Below are 16517 nucleotides of genomic sequence, written 5' to 3'. Positions count from 1 at the left end.
ATCATTTGCTGAGTTTAATTATACTGATATACATAACATTGAACAAGTTTGAATCTTCATAGTCTAGTACACTTCAAATTCTAAAAGTTGAGGGACACACTGGACAGCTGGACCTACAAGCCATCGTCTAGTCCAGATTGTTGGAGCCGCGATGAACTGAAGTTTAATTTGATACTGATACACTGCATTTGCATCATTTATCAAGAATGAACTGATTTTTAGTCTAGTCACTGTATAAAAACCAAAAAAAAAATATCATAAAAAATCTGAAATATATATTGTGCATGCTATATATTACTAGCTAGCTCCACCGGTCCTTTACTCCCCTGTGGTCCTTAATTCACTAGCTCCTCCCATGCTGGTGCGCCCATGCTGATGGACATTTCATCCTGTATTTCCTGAATGAAGCCATGATGGCTTCTTTGTTAAAGACATTAGATGGAGCATTCCTTAGTTGTTCTCATACATTTGACATTTCTAGTTTGTGCTTAAACTGAATTTATGCTGCAGGGTATTCTTTTAACTTGTGGCATCGATCTGCTTATCAATGAAATAAGCCCCGGGAAGAATTCTATTCCCTTTAAAAGGGAAGGGCAGGATAAGGAGATTGCGTATAATAATTAGGATTGTGAAAATTTAGTCCTTGGCATGGCAAGGGAAATTGTCTCAAATATTTAAGATTGTGAAAATTCAGTTCTTGGCGCTAAACAGTTAAAAAAAACGTTAGTTAGGTTGTTTAAAATCAAGCCATGTTGTGTAAGTTCTGGAAAATCCATACAGGCGGTACTTTGGTCCATTTGCAGAAGTACAAACTATCATATGTACTGTATCAATCATGAAAATATGTAGGATTGATCCATTGGTGCTGGTGTATCAGACTTAAGTAAGAGGGGTCACTGATCCACACGTAAGTTACACTGTGTTGACTAAGCTGGACATCTGCTGGGGTCTGGGGATGGGCAGGAATTACTCATGCATCTTGTGATTCTAACTCTTCTTCCCAACATGAGTTGAGTATCCCATCAGTACAGTTAGAAAGAGTAATACATTATACCTGAAAAAAATATAGATTGCGTTAAATGAGTATCTATTTTTGTCGCTACAAATGAACTAGTATACTTGTTTTCTCACTAACAGGTCCATTATTTAAGTTAATTGATTTGGCATACTTAAAAAAAAGTTGTAAAAAAACCCCAAACCTTTTTCTTTTGAGCTAATTTGAAATTTTATGTCATAGGAAATGATTGATTTATACTCAACTTATATCTATTGACCTCCTTCATTGTTTTCATGAACAATGAAATGAGTGTGCTTCATATTATTTTTCTTAAAAATGATCATATGCTGAGTTTGAATCTTCATCGTCGAGTACACTTCAAATTAAAAAAGTGGAGGGACACACTGACCGGATAGCTGGACCTACAAGCCATCGTCTAGTCCAGATTGTTGCAGAGGCGATGAACTGAAGTTTGATTTATTGATGCCTGCATGTGCATCATTTATCAAGAATGGACTGCTCTTTAGTCTAGCCAATGAATTACAACAAAAAAAACAAAGATATACATGCAATATTACTAGCTAGTTCCACTAATCCTTCACTCCCCTGTGGTCCCCATGCAAACATGTTCATCCTTTAGCAGTATGTTTAAAGCCTTGTGCCCCACAACTTGTTACATTCATCTCCAGCAACATAACAAGATAGCCTCCTTTACCTTCTTTTCCACTCCATGTCTCAATTCTTATAAAAAGATGTACAACTTATGTCTCAATAAAGACAATTCCATTTTTTCTGAGATGGAAACAACTTGATTAGATTCAGATCTCTGTAACGCTGTTGGGAGGCAAAATGGATCATTTCTTCAATTCTGTTTAGCTGTTTCTTATACATATGCTAATTACTTTTCTGTGCAGCTTGTCAAAAATGGTCTTTGTTAAAACAAATATCACAAAATGAAGCATCCTCAGAGTAAATATTATCTGCTTCATTTCTAGCACGTAAATAATAATGCTAGAGATTTGAATTGTTATTATTTACATGTTTGATATCAGAAACTTTTCCAAAAGGTATCAGAAATTTACCAATATTGTCATATATGAAGAACAATACAAAATTGCATCAATATTGTCAGCATCCAGCCTCTTCATAAGTTTCAAGTTAGACGGAAACCAGGATAACAATGCTGTGTACAAATTTACAGTTCTGTTATATATTAAACAGTAATCTTCATGATCCAGGATATACTCCCTCTTAGACTTGCAAAGTGACTAAATTTGCATGTCTGATATAACGTTAGTAAAAGAAAATTGTTTGTAACAAGTTCATTTTAAACATCCTGCAGTTTTCTTTTTTCAAATATTAGGTTCTGAAAGTTCAACAGAGGCACCAAAATGCGATATCTACTTGAGTTGGTTGGTTGGAAACAGTAAAAAAATTAATCATAACTTGTGTACAAAATTAATACATGGCCACCTGCATTATTGCTGAGCAGGCTCAACAATTAACCTTTATGGATTTGCTATATATATGTGTGCGCAATTACAATGGATAGAATGTCAAGGCAAAACACTCTATTACACACTTAAGGTTGCCTTCCTCTTCAAGCCTGAAGCTTGAACAACCATTTACACAAGGCATATAATTTTGTTAAGATGGGTTGCTGGTCTGCTGAATATGCGACTAAGGCTTATCTAAGAACCATCAAAATGGTAAGCTTGATAACTTTTCTCATGCATTTCTTCATTTGTCTGGAGCCAATTACATAGTTCTAAGACTCAAAAACTTAAGTTCTGTACATCTTTAATAACATTTTTAAGATTCATCTTATGCAGGGATCAAGTGATAAAGAACCAAATGTAGCCGAGTTTATCTCAGCACTGTCTGCAGGAAAGAATGCACAACTGATGGTGGTTGCTTGTGCAACCAGAGCAGGCTCGCCAGCACTTGGACTAGTAGCTGCAGCTCATCAAACTGGAGGAAGAGTTATCTGCATTGTAAGCAGTGAAGAAGAGCTTCAATTGTCGATAGACATACTTGGCTGCAATGCCACTCAAGTTGAGTTTGTTGTTGGGGAACCTCAAACTTTGCTGTCAAGCGAATACAGCAAGGCGGATCTTGTAGTCATAGACTGCAATCTTGAAAACCATGAGGATATTTTTAAAGCTGTGCAAATATCAGCTGAGAGGAGAAAGATGAGTACAACTGTATTAGGTTACAATGCACTCTGTAAGAATTCTTGGCAGTGGGGTGGCTCCGAGACCCATCTTTTGCCCATCGGTGAAGGGCTGCTAATGACTACTATAGCAGCAAGAGGGGAATCCAGTGGACATGAAAATGGTTGTTCAGGGAAGAGAAGTCGTTGGATAGTTAAAGTAGATAGGTGTACAGGTGAAGAGCATGTATTCAGGGTCAGGTCATCTCATAGAAGAGCAGTAATTAAGGCATAGATTCGACTGATATGCTTCATATAACAGCAAGATGTTATAGTAGCATCTTAGAGTCTGATCATATCAGTGGCAGTGTAACTAGCAGATATTATTCTGGCATTTTTTATGTTTGAAGATCATACCAAGCTAGGTCTTGAATTGGTTTCTCCAATCAGATCTGAAGTTGCCCATACCATAAATAGAAATCAGAGTTTTTATGAGAACTATGCATGACTCATAAGGACTGCCTGAATTATGTAAATCTATATACTTCTCTCTTTATTATGCTGCTCAGAATCTATTAATGTTGTAGAGCAAACATAACAATCTCAGGAATCAATTGTTTTCTTTGCTATTTAACAGCAGAATTAAGCAAGTCAGAAATGAATCTTCTTCTTCTCAAGCACGACATACATGTTTCTTCACAAAAAAAAAATTCTTGCTTAGTTGCAAAGGTTTCTTAGATCAAAAAAGTAACAAAGGGAGACCCTTGGGCCTCTGAACTACACATTGATGTGTGCACACCAAAACTATGACTCTCAGCCAAAGGACCCCCCAGTCATTGGAGTATTCAAAGATGACAGGAATGTTCAACATGTACAGAGGGAAGGATTAGTGGACAAACTGAGACTTCACAAAATAAATGGAGATTGTTTAACATACACGGAGAGAGGGATTAATCGACAAACTTGACTTGATATGAAAAACATGAAATGGTAGTGGTACAACAAAGATATATTAGAAGCAGCAAAACGGAATATAGTAACTGTATGATAAAATTAAGTAAACCAAATTTACAGCTCTCAGCTTTGAGATAAAATGCTACTGAAATGCGCTCTAGACAGAAAAGTTGTTATGTATTACACAGATAAATGAAAAAATTATTTACTTAAACCAGAAACTATATTCAAGAAGAAATTGCTGATGGCATGTAGCTCTAGTTGATGCTAACTAGGCAATAGCAACCTCTGTATTTTATAAGAGTAAAAACGAAAGGCAGATAAAGAAAAAACATCAATATCTTTATATAGTCAACAGAAAACGACATGCTCAAGAAATTTAAAGACTCATAGTTCGCGAAATTCGGACAGATACAGTCGGTGAGTTTGGAGGAGCATCAGAAGTTGCTTTTAGTTGTATTTCTGGTTGTGTTACACTACTTAGGGGCTGTTTGGATTGCTGATGGGAATGGGAATCAGGGGAATGGGAATGGGGGTAATCGGGTTTGGGAATGAGGTTACCGAGATTGTTTGGATTGCTCTGGAATCGGAATCTGTTCACAAAATGAAGCTGTTTGGATTACTCTGGAATGGGAATGGGAATGAATTTTTTTTTTTTGTTAAAATTGAAAATTTCTATTAAAAAATTGTTGAATATTATATTTAAAATCAACTTATTTGTCTTAATTAATAATAATAATTGAAACTCCAATAGGTAAGTTATTTTTATTTTGTTAAAAGTAATTTTTCTTAAAAATTGAGTGTTGCAAATTTCATGTGATAAAATAAAATTTATACGTGACAAATTTGGCTAGGAGCAAAACAAACAAATTAATAAATAACATTCTCATGCATCCAAGATTTCTTCCACATAAAAAAGTTCCATCACATAAGAACAAGAAAATTCAATCACATAACAACAACAAGGTCTGTTTAAAGCTAAATCTGGCTAGTAGCAAAATAAGCAATTTCATGTTGCTGGATGTTACCGTCTTCTAAACACTAGGGGTGTGCACGGTTCGGTTCGGTTCGGTTTCTACCTAAAACCGTTACCGAACCGTGTATTTCGGTTCGGTTCGGTTTTTAGGTAGAAACCGTAACCGAACCGTTTCAAACGGTTTTTTTCGGTTCGGTTAACCGTGGGTCGGTTTCGGTTTTTTCCCGGTTTTTATATGATTAGAAACTACTATACAAATTTAATAATTTTATTAATTTTAGAAATATATTTATATACTTATTATATCTATTTCTCTTACTAAAATATATAATTAATAATTTAATATATTGTAGCACACATATATATATAATATGTTATATATAATAATATATAATAAATGTTATATTTTTATTATATATTATATAAACGGTTCGGTTTTCGGTTCGGTTTTAGAGGTAAAACCGTAACCGTTATATCGGTTCGGTTCGGTTACGGTTTTTTCCGATTTTTGTCGGTTACGGTTTTTGTCGGTTACGGTTTTTTTCGGTTTGGTTTTTCGGTTTTTCGGGTCGGTTTCGGTTTTTTCGGTTTTTTTTGCTCACCCCTACTAAACACTATGGCTGCAGAATTAACAATAAGTAAATTCAAGAAACATTGATCACTTATTTTTAGCTAATAAAATACGATAAATATATTCTTTTCTCAACTCTGCATCGGCATGGTAAAAAACCTTTAATTTAGGCGGCTCAGCCATAAGTATTTCAGCAGCTTGTAGCACTTGACCACCGGACAATCCTTCCATCTGTCTCAAAGCCTCCATCACTTTAGCAGCCATGTCATCACTCTCGCTCGCAACTAACTTGCCAAGATGCTTATCGATATTCTCCATAAATGAGCCTAGTTTGCTAGATACATCATCAAACATGGAAATTAAATTTTTTTCAGGGTTGTCCTTTGATCGCTTCCTTTTACCAGGTTTGGAAACAGAATCTTGATCAGCTTCTTCTGTAGAAGTACTAAACATCGAGTCATTTGTTTCATTCCCCATATTCTCTATTGCTTCTGCAAAATTTTCAGCATTACTACCCGTTGCTCGATCATTCCCCATCAACTCTGCAAGTGCATGAAAATGCGGAAACGAAACACCCCACATATCTCTAGCATCCTTGTGGCTCTGAAAGTTTCAAACATAAATACATTAGTCGATATGAAGCAGAAACAATTGATTAAACAACATCAGCTTACATATAGACTTATCCTATTAAGTTAGCTGATAAATTCTCTTATAATGCAAGCTGCACTTTCGTAGCTGATAAATTAAGGTAGCTATCTGCCTTAATTAACAATATGCTACTGAAGACATGAACCACATTTTTCTTACAGCAAATTACAAAAACTACATCATATTTTTTTTAGTTCTGAGCTTGAGAAAGTAACTAGAAATACCATGACCAGCAAATTGATTTAATAATAATCTTCGAGTTAGAAAGAATGCAAAAACCACTATGATCAACCAAATAAGGACTCCAGTTTTATTATGCCCAGAGATTAAAGTTGAACACAATTACACGTAGAAATAAAATTACATGCCACTACTTGTGTACTTTTACACAAGTAGTGGCATGTAATTCGAATCTAAGATAACTTTTACAACAGGAAACTTCTACTTCCAACTTTATTTAATTCTTGTCCTAAACTTGAACAGATCACTGGAGGAGCTAAATGCAAATTTTAGCGACAGGGCAAGTTAATCTCTATTCTTGTCCTAAATGTATTGCTACAAAGTAAGTTTGCCAGGAGAAAAAGAAACGAAAATTTCAAGCATTAAAAATATATGTTACAAGCCAAAATCATGCCTAAACTAACAATAACTTTTAAAAAGGTTGATTTTAATATATAGGGGCATCCGGCTCAAATAAGATAATAATACAAGTCCTCAAAAGTTTTATTAAGTTTGAATTAGAAAAAAATAAACCATATAGTACCTAGTGTATCCCTCTCATATAAAATTAGCCCATTGCAAGAACATAAAGCAAGTCTGTTTATTAATAATTGCATCGTTTACTCATCCAACTTAAGCTTATGTTAATCCACTTATACTTATATTACTCACAGGAAAATGGGGGGGGGGGGGCATGAAGTAGACATACTAAAAATATCATTTGGCACGCCTGAGTTATACCAGTCAAAAGAAAAGAAGATGAACAATGTGATCATGGTAGAAATGAAACATATTCAAGCACATGCCATTGTATTTTGACAGGTTTAAGCAACTAGACAACATGCAATTGTCGGGATCAAGAAGGATATCATGCTCAACAATCTATATAGGGAATTGAATATCACTACAACCTTTGTAGAGTTTGAAAAAATAATTCCAAAAGAAAGAGAAATGAACCATCAAAATAAACCCCAAAAACTGATAAAAAAGACAGAAACTGTAGCAAACTCTCATAAACTCTTGCCCAATTCTGATCTAGTTATTTGCACAAACAAAGCACAATATCTTCCATTTCTGAGAAATATTTTGTACTCATTAAAGACAGGTTTCAGGCATATATGATTATATCAGAAATACAATAAACAATTTAGGAAAGTAACTATGTACCTTACACCATTCGTCATACACGCTTTTATCACATTGAATTTTTTTTGAATTCTCGTCCCAACCAAATCCAGAACTAGCTCGCATATCGGCTATCGCGTGATACTTTCGCTTCAGATACTTCCACCTTGACTCAATGTGCGGATTAGCTTTTAAACCTGCCATAGGCACTTTCATTGCCATCAACTCTTCAACCCGGACCAAGTAACTATCCCTCCATCCCTTCTCACTCTTCCAATTTATATCAACAGCCACTTCTTGAAGGGTTTCAATGAGAGCACGATCCTCCTCATCACTCCAATTCATCTTGTTCTGCCCTCTTCCAGTATTCATACTATATATAAAAAGTCCGGAAAAAACATATCAGCATTTAAAAAGTTTGTCAAGAATAATTCGACAATGACCCACATAACAAAGTATAAGCATATAATAAACACACAGCACAGCAGACTCATAAATAACTCAAATCAAAACATTGAAGAACATAACTTGTTCAATTCAGCTATAAGATTCTCACTTAGACATTTAATCAAACACCTTGATACCAGTTTTCATGTATAAGCAGATAGTAAACACACAGCACAGCAGACTCATAAATTGCATATGGCTTGCATAAATGGTGAGCCAATTTACACAAATATATGCATATATTTGTGACGAGAGTATAGATATGATGAGAGTTTTGTGCAAAGAGTTACCTTGGAAAAAGTTTTGACTATCGAGCAATAACAGAGACGGAGAGTGGAGAGAGCTTGGGAGAGAGGGAGAGATGGAGAGGAGCTAGGGAGAGGCGGAGAGAGAGGGGGGCGAGATCGACAGACAACAAAAAATGATAGAGAAATGAAGAACTGATGCAGGAGCTGTATATCGAGCGAGACGATTGACTGGGATTCTGTTTCCGTAACCCGGGGCGGAAGGCAGGTTTGTGTTAACAGGCCAAAGGTACACGGGTTCACATTCCCCTCCCTTTAAAATTTAATCCAAACATTGGGTTATGGAATGGGGAGCCCATTCCCGTTTACCAAGCCCATGAACCTCCAACCAAACACTCCCTTAATATTTTTTGTCAAAATTAATAAAACGAGGTACAAATTGTAACGAGGAAAAGGATTCTGCACTAATTTGAGAAAGTTTGTGATTCTGGCCTTCTGGGGCCATATCGAAGACGTATCAAATAATATTGACTATTCTGGTTTAGATAACCAATTCTTTTTTATTCCATTTAGTCTTCAGAGTTCAGATATTGAGTTGAAAGATCAACAGGACAGCATTGGCAAAGATTGTTGGATACATGCAGGAACTGAATATCAGCTGTAATATCTGTTGGAAGCGAATCGGTGCATGCACCTGGGGTTCATGTTCGCAGAACTACAAGACAGAAGCTGATGAACATTTCTTCCTGTACTTTTCAGAACAAGAAGTCATGACTCATGATGGCTCCTGAGTTATGAGCGTTCGAAAAGAAAACTGTCAGTTTAGATAACTAAACAATGGTTGCAGAAATGGAGGTCGGATGAAAAACAATGTATTTCAGTAAATCAAGCCTAAAAGAAATGAATAAACATTGATGCCACGCTTTACTGTAACAAAAACCTTTTCTTCTACTGAAGTTGTATCTGAATGTCAATCTTCGATTTAATCCCAGCCTGATGGCAAGTGAACTCCAAAATTTCCCTGCATATTTAACCATAATTTCCCTGTATGTAGCCAGTGCCTTGGTTATCACATTCTGACTTGTAGGCTAAGCGGACTCTGCACCTGTGTTTGTTTTGCATACATGTATGCCACTTCATGTTTGGCACTGAGCTGCAATCAGATAGAGTGTGAATCATTCCTTTTACCCTTAAATCTTAATGATTATGTTTTATTACTTCTTTATGACTAATCCAAAACATATTTTAACATATAAGTAATTAAGCTTTGAAATCCTACATATTAAAAGAGAAATAATAGTGCAGGCACACAATATTGAGCCAGACTGAAATTTACACAACTACAGCAACAACAAACCACCTAGCACCTAGCATAAGAATGCGGCAAGACCAAGGCTAAACCATTCCTTGAAATTGAGTATGATAACTAAAAAATGAATATTCAACTAAGTATAACATTAACAAATCCTTCTAAAAGAAATTCATCCACTAGAAAATATCGCAGAAGCCAGAAGCAAAATGAAGGTCATCAAGTCCAAGTGCAAAATTTAACACAAAACGTTAACAAACATTCTTTTATATCAAATTTCTACGAAGTATCAAAGAACACTAATCCAACCACAATAAAAAGGTTCATTAAATTTTAGAACTAAAGTATCCAATAAAGATTCTATTCTAGTACTGGAGCTAGAAAATGGCTTAACACTTGATTCTAATGAACTTCCATTTGGACTTTGCACTTCTCTCTCTCTCTCCATAATTCAGTTTTCGTGTGAATTTATTTGCACTGTCATGAGCTTATTGTTCCAAATTTGGGAAACAAAGCATAACTTACTTGTCAGGAACATAGATCCATGCAATGACAGATTTAGAATTTGATAAACAGGCGGCTTAATTGATCAATTAAAAATTCTAAAATATTGATAGTTCTCGATGTCAAATTTAAATTTAAGACTATACATATCAAATCTATTGCTAAACACTACTAAAAAAAATTACCGATCCATGTCATTACTTACTTCAAACTGCAAGTGTGAAGAGAACAGTATTCTTAACTTGTACTACGATATTATTAACCAACTTGGCTTGAATCAAAGTTTTTAAGACAAACACATGGGGTAGATAATTCACATTTTCAACTCTCCTGATCATGTCGTTAAGCAGATTACATCCATTATTGAACCCCATGTAGAGGTTGAAGTTATAACGATTTATTAATATGCTTCTTTTTTTCTTTCATTTGGTGTGTGGAGGTTGAAGTTATCATCGTAGATTTATTATAATGCCTCCTATTTCTTTGATCTGGACCATCTGATATGTAATAGAACTTGTGTTTGGGGCATCTGGTTGTTATGTATTAAGACCTATAATTACAATTTAAGGTTGCAACAGTTGTGATATTGATTTAGCATTTTCCTACATGTTTTATTTCATAGTCATTCAATGACCAATGTCGATCATATACTCTTATTTATGAGATTATTACCGATGGACGTGTCCCCCCAAAACCTCCCCTCAAGGCTTAAATTTATTTTATTTTGAATATAAAAGTTGATTATATAGTCATTTAACCTCCCCAAAATCTCTCCAAAAACTTGTATTTACTGAATCTTGAGTATAGAAATTGATTATAGAGTTCATTTGGTCCCCCATAACTAACAAATCTTGACGGCCCATTCAAACATATATAGAAGTCTCATGTAAATTTGGATTTTGTTCGTACAAATTCATGAACTTATTAATAAAATCTTGATTCGCCCCTCCAAATTTTTTTTCTTGGTTTCGTCCCTGAAATGTATGGTGAATCTTCACAATATTTTTTTTTATAGTTCTTGAATCTTGACATATATTGTAAGACGTATACGAAACTTAATTTCATAATTTATTTTTAGAAAAATTCTTTATTATACATATATTACTAGAATATTGAAATGCATGCTAAGCCCGCATGTATAATATATCAACCTCGAGGTCCTCAGACTCTCTTTTAGCCTTTCAGGTGTACGCGTCCAACACATTTGATATTAGCTTTAATGTGTACGAGAGAAATGAATATATTGGGTGTTTGGTAAAAACTTATAAGTCCAGCTTTTGGATTATAAGTTAGGAGCGCTTATTCGTACCGTTTGTGTAATAAGTCAAGAAGCACTTATAAAAAGTTAGGAATGCTAGCTTTTGTTTCAGGGTTTCAACTTATTTCCCAAACACTTTAATCATTTATAAGTCTTATCTTATTTCTAACTTCTACTCCACTTATTTATCTTAAGCAAGAAACACTTTTTTGAAACTCCCTCAAACGATCTCCTAGTATTTGTTTCTACAATAATTAGAGTAGTAGCATTATGATTGTATTGCATGGGGTGCAATGAGTAAAAGGGCAGCCGCGCAATCCACTGCGTAACTAAAACAAAAAGAAAGCATACTTGTTATTACCTGCTTCTCATCATCATTGCTGTCTTTGATTGAAATTCTGCCACCAAATTGCAATTTGCATATACTTTGGGTTATCGCAAAAGTACCTAAAAGCTCCTAGTTATATCTATTATTCTATATTTAAAATAAATTATAATGTTATTCTATATACTTTGGGTTTCTACCTAAAACCGTTACCGAACCGTGTATTTCGGTTCGGTTCGGTTTTTAGGTAGAAACCGTAACCGAACCGTTTCAAACGGTTTTTTTCGGTTCGGTTAATCATTAGTCGGTTTCGGTTTTTTTTCCGGTTTTTATATGATTAGAAGCTACTATACAAATTTAATACTTTTATTAATTTTAGAAAAATATTTATATACTTATTATATCAATTTCTCTTACTAAAATATATAATTAATATATTGTTGCACATATATATATAATATGTTATATATAATAATATATAATAAATATTGTATTTTTATTATATATATTAAATAAACGGTTTGGTGTTTTGGTTCAAACTACTATACAAATTTAATACTTTATTAATTTAGAAAAATATTATATACTTATTATATCAATTTCTCTTACTAAAATATATAATTAATATATTGTAGCACATATTTATATATATATATATATATATATATATATATAATATGTTATATTTAATAATAAATGTTATATTTTTATTATATATTATATAAACGGTTCGGTTTTTCGGTTCGGTTTTAGGGCTAAAACCGTAACCGTTACCAAACCGTTATATCGGTTCGGTTCGGTTATGGTTTTTTTCGGTTTTTGTCGGTTACGGTTTTTTTCGGTTTTTCGGCTCGGTTTCGGTTTTCCGGTTTTTTTGCTCACCCCTATTAAACACCGATATCATGGTGATCTTCAGTGGACTTGCTCTATGTGCTTATTTGGCACACAAGATGGACTGCTTCTTTTAAATAAAAAAGTGACACACGCTTGTGTAAAATAATAGGAATATTATTTTTAATAAGCTAATGAATGAAATAACATGAATATTCCATATAATTTTCACTTTTTCTTATCTTGTTTTTTTTTCTTGTTTTTTGGTAACACCTAATTCCTTGAATTATGAACATTTCTAATTATAATCATCTAAAACTTTAAGCTAATTTCTGTCAGCAATCCCACATGTAAATTCAAAATATTTTTTGTTATCACTATTTGTTTAGAATGGACGTTTGAATTAACGGAGCTACAAAGTATGGTCATGTCTTCAATAGTAAGTATAGAAGTCTTGTTTTTCTTATTCCTCTCCTCTTTATCCTTGCATAGAGCACTGGAGCAGGTGAGTGCAGGTCTATTGCATTTGTGGAAACTAAAATCTATAATACTAGTATGAATTAATTTTCTGTAGTCAGAGCATCTCCAACGGTGCTCCTAAATCATTTCTTAAACAATAATATAAAATGTGACTCCTAGTAAGTTAATACACCGGAAAAAGTGAGAACTCCAATGCTACTCTCTATACTTGGCTCCTTATTCATATTTTATATTTATTTTGTATAAATGAGAAAAAAAGGTTAACTAAAAGAGAGAGAAGATTGAAAGGAAATTAATATAATATTGAGTTAAGAGCTACTAGATGCTCTTTAAAAGAAAGGAGAGAGAGTAGGCTCCTAAATTTTTAAAGAGCATCTAGGAGCCCATTGGAGCACTAAATTTTGATTTGCTCCTAAAATTTAGACTTAGGAGCTTGTTTAGAGAGCCCCTTGGAGTTGCTCTTAGCAACTTGTCATCCGACCTAGTTTAGTTAATAGAACGTTAATCAACATAACCCCACAAGTGAATTATCAACTCAACCAGTTATTCAACCATCCACCCCATTTACAACTCACAGACATAATTAATATTTAAGTGTATTAAGTGCTTCAAACATAATTACAGGTCTACAATGACACAAACATGTGAAAAATCCCCACAATCGTCCAATACTTGCCAATCCACCTCCACGAGTAAAATTAAAGGCTTGCTATGGCAGATGAAATATTAAATTATCCTGTATATATGTCCACGTAAATCATTATTATATGACACTTTCGATCAATCTCTTTCTGCACGCAAATATACACTGTGAAATTGTACTACTGGTAAAAATTAATTCTAGATGACCAGAAAGGATCCGACATTGCTTTTTATATATTAAATGCATTTCATGCATTTTCTTGAATTCCAGATTTCTTGAGTTCAGCAGGTCAGGATAAATTGGGAGCTTTTTAAGGACCACAAATTTACAAAACTCTATTCTCCCGTAAGAAATTTTATTAATAATGATATGTTTATTACTTTATCAGTCTCTTTTGAATTGACCAATACAGTGTTGGATTTAAACTTCAGTCATAAAAAAAAAAATTGATGTTAGATATATGTGTGTATGTAATAATTTTAATTAAATATTACAAAAGGAAATTTTTCCGAGACGTCTTTTTGAGACTTCTAAAAAGAAATGATTCAAATAAAATAGAACAGAGACCTGATATGGATGCATATTTTATAATTTAGAAAAAACAGTTCAAAAATATTATATATCAGACTTTTAAAATCGATTAAAATTATGTGTGTACTATTGACAAGAAAATTTTGGACTGCGGTCTACTGGAAAAGTATCGAAGACGACGTAATATTGATTCCCGACTGCCGAGCCTGGGTCAGCTTAAAAGCCAGTAGAGAAATGCCGGCGGTCCCCCAGAATAGAGGACCAAGAGAAAAGAGCTACTCACATTGCCTACATTAGGGGAGAGCATGGGCCGGTTCGGCTCGGTTTTTGGACAAAACCGGAACCGCAACCATATATCCTCGGTTTTCAAAATCAAAAACCGCAACCGCCGGTTCGGATTCGGTTTCGGTTACGGTTTAAAAAATCCCGGTTCGGTTATAATCGGCTCGGTTTCGGTTACAAAACCGATAAAAATAATATACAAACAAGATAAATTAATGCTCGCAATTCATACATAATAATTAATACAAGAGTCGTTTAGCACAAATAATAGGAGTATATTTTAGGTTCAAGTTTTATACACTGTAACTTGGTAAACTTTGAGAAAGAATATATGCAAAATAGCAATCTCCTTGTGTGGACACTGGATGTGTAACTAGCCAGTAACTAATTAGTGAGTTTTTTTTTTGAGATACTGATATGGCCTGATTGAAGCCTGAAGGCATGTCTTTTGTGCTTAGAGTAAAATCTTTTGAATCTACAGATCTTCTAAAAAAGCATGTTGAGAAAGAAAGAGCATTGAGTGTTGTAATCAAAATGTGAACAGTCGAAGAGAATTGGACCAATGCAAAGTTATCTACTGCATTCTTTTATCTAAGCTGATTTCATTTGAGAATTTCATTACCCTTACTCCCCAGTTTGCTACGGAAAACTGAAAGAAGCAGATGAGCCAGTTATTTAAGGCTACTGAACCAATTATTAAAACTGACTTCAGACTTGTAAAACTCTATAAGGCACAAGTGAATTGCTGCAAAACAGAGACACAAGTGGATTGGTGCAAAATAGAAAATCCTCAAATTTGCCGCAAAACTAGAAAATCCTCATATTTATGCAAATTATACTAAAATCTGCAGTAAATCTACAATTTATATTATTTATTTTTATTATTATTTAAATAATCGGTTCGGTTCGGTTTTTTTCGGTTCGGTTTTAACCGATAACCGGAACCGAACCCATGAACTCGGCTCGGTTTTTTAATTTTCGGTTTCGGTTTCGGATCGGTTTTTTTCGGCTCGGTTTTACCCGGTTTTTACCGGTTTCGGTTTCGGATCGGGTTTTTTTCGATTTTTTGCTCAGCCCTAGCCTACATAGTGGCGTACTCCCTCCGTCCCACCCAATTCTTTACATTGGGTTTGGGCACGGAGGTTAAGAAATATGTATAAAGTAGTGGAAAAGAGAAGGAAAAGTAGGTGAAGTGGTGGGACCCATTGATTTTTAATATATAAAAGGGAGTTGGTGGAATAAAAGTAGTGTGAAAAGGAAGAAAAAGTGGGAAAGTGGTAGGACCCATTAACTATTTTAGGAAAGTTTTATGATGTAAAGAAATGGATGGGACGACCAAATAAGGAAACTGTAAAGAATCTGTTGGGACGGAGGGAGTACTAAACAATAAAACGTTAAAAAGACAAAGCTAACCCCACGACAAACTTTCCCGCCCAAACAATAAACACACTCCCAGTCCACATGTACAAACACAAAAAGTTATCCAGATTCCAGATATCAACAAAATATGTCCCTCTCTAGTTCTAAAATATATCTTTTCAATTTTTTTGATAAAAGTTTAAACATTAATTTATTTATTTTTTGAAATTAAACATTAATTTTTTTAAAATAAATGTTAAAGATATATTATAAAACTATACTTTAAATGAGTCATAAAAATCGTTTTAAAAATTAACGTAAAGAATTTAGGAACAGAGAAAATAGTAAATTTCTATAATTTCAAGTTGTTAATATATATTCATTGTCTATTAACCATAACTAATTATATAAACAATACATCATCAAGCAGTAATAAAGAACTAAAAAAATTATCAATAATCACAATCGATACTAGTTACATAAGATGAGCAGCAACAAAATTTAAAATTTTTTATTAATAATTAACATTATATATAGCCAAGTTATGGAGTGCAATTTGATAATTAAATACTGTATTTTCTAAATTCAATCAAACAATAACTACAAACATGAGTCGTGGGTTCATATACACATACACAGGCTTGTCACGTAGCTGCCT

General features: G+C 33.9%; 2 protein-coding genes across 2 annotated transcripts; one reads left to right on the top strand and one right to left on the bottom strand.

Annotated features, from left to right (window-relative positions):
- The first annotated feature begins 2540 nt into the window (after positions 1–2540).
- On the top strand, positions 2541–3708 carry LOC108222059 (uncharacterized). Its single transcript, XM_017395947.2, has 2 exons — positions 2541–2706; positions 2830–3708. Exons 1-2 carry the CDS (start codon positions 2650–2652, stop codon positions 3442–3444), a joined length of 672 nt encoding a protein of 223 aa, XP_017251436.1. The 5' UTR covers positions 2541–2649; the 3' UTR covers positions 3445–3708.
- A 1992-nt stretch (positions 3709–5700) lies between these two features.
- LOC108220693 (uncharacterized) lies at positions 5701–8650 on the bottom strand. Its single transcript, XM_017394533.2, has 3 exons — positions 8383–8650; positions 7688–8018; positions 5701–6253 (listed from the first exon to the last, which is right to left on the bottom strand). The coding sequence occupies exons 2-3, from the start codon at positions 8015–8017 to the stop codon at positions 5738–5740; spliced, it is 846 nt and encodes a 281-aa protein (XP_017250022.2). The 5' UTR covers position 8018; positions 8383–8650; the 3' UTR covers positions 5701–5737.
- Between the last annotated feature and the right edge of the window lie 7867 nt (positions 8651–16517).

This window comes from Daucus carota, chromosome 5, assembly GCF_001625215.2.
Source record: "Daucus carota subsp. sativus chromosome 5, DH1 v3.0, whole genome shotgun sequence".
In the NCBI taxonomy this organism is placed as follows: domain Eukaryota; kingdom Viridiplantae; phylum Streptophyta; class Magnoliopsida; order Apiales; family Apiaceae; genus Daucus; species Daucus carota.
Note: the sequence above shows the minus strand (reverse complement) of the source record. Positions and strands in the feature narration are given on the sequence as shown.

What these genes read in the sequence shown, in the direction of transcription:
- LOC108222059 (XM_017395947.2), top strand. Translation starts at nt 2,650, where the DNA reads ATGGGTTGCTGGTCTGCTGAATATGCGACTAAGGCTTATCTAAGAACC. An exon ending in ATCTAAGAACCATCAAAATG is followed by an intron (nt 2,707 to 2,829) that starts GTAAGCTTGATA and finishes CATCTTATGCAG; the next exon opens with GGATCAAGTGATAAAGAACC.
- LOC108220693 (XM_017394533.2), bottom strand. Translation starts at nt 8,017, where the DNA reads ATGAATACTGGAAGAGGGCAGAACAAGATGAATTGGAGTGATGAGGAG. An exon ending in TGTATGACGAATGGTGTAAG is followed by an intron (nt 6,254 to 7,687) that starts GTACATAGTTAC and finishes TGAAACTTTCAG; the next exon opens with AGCCACAAGGATGCTAGAGA.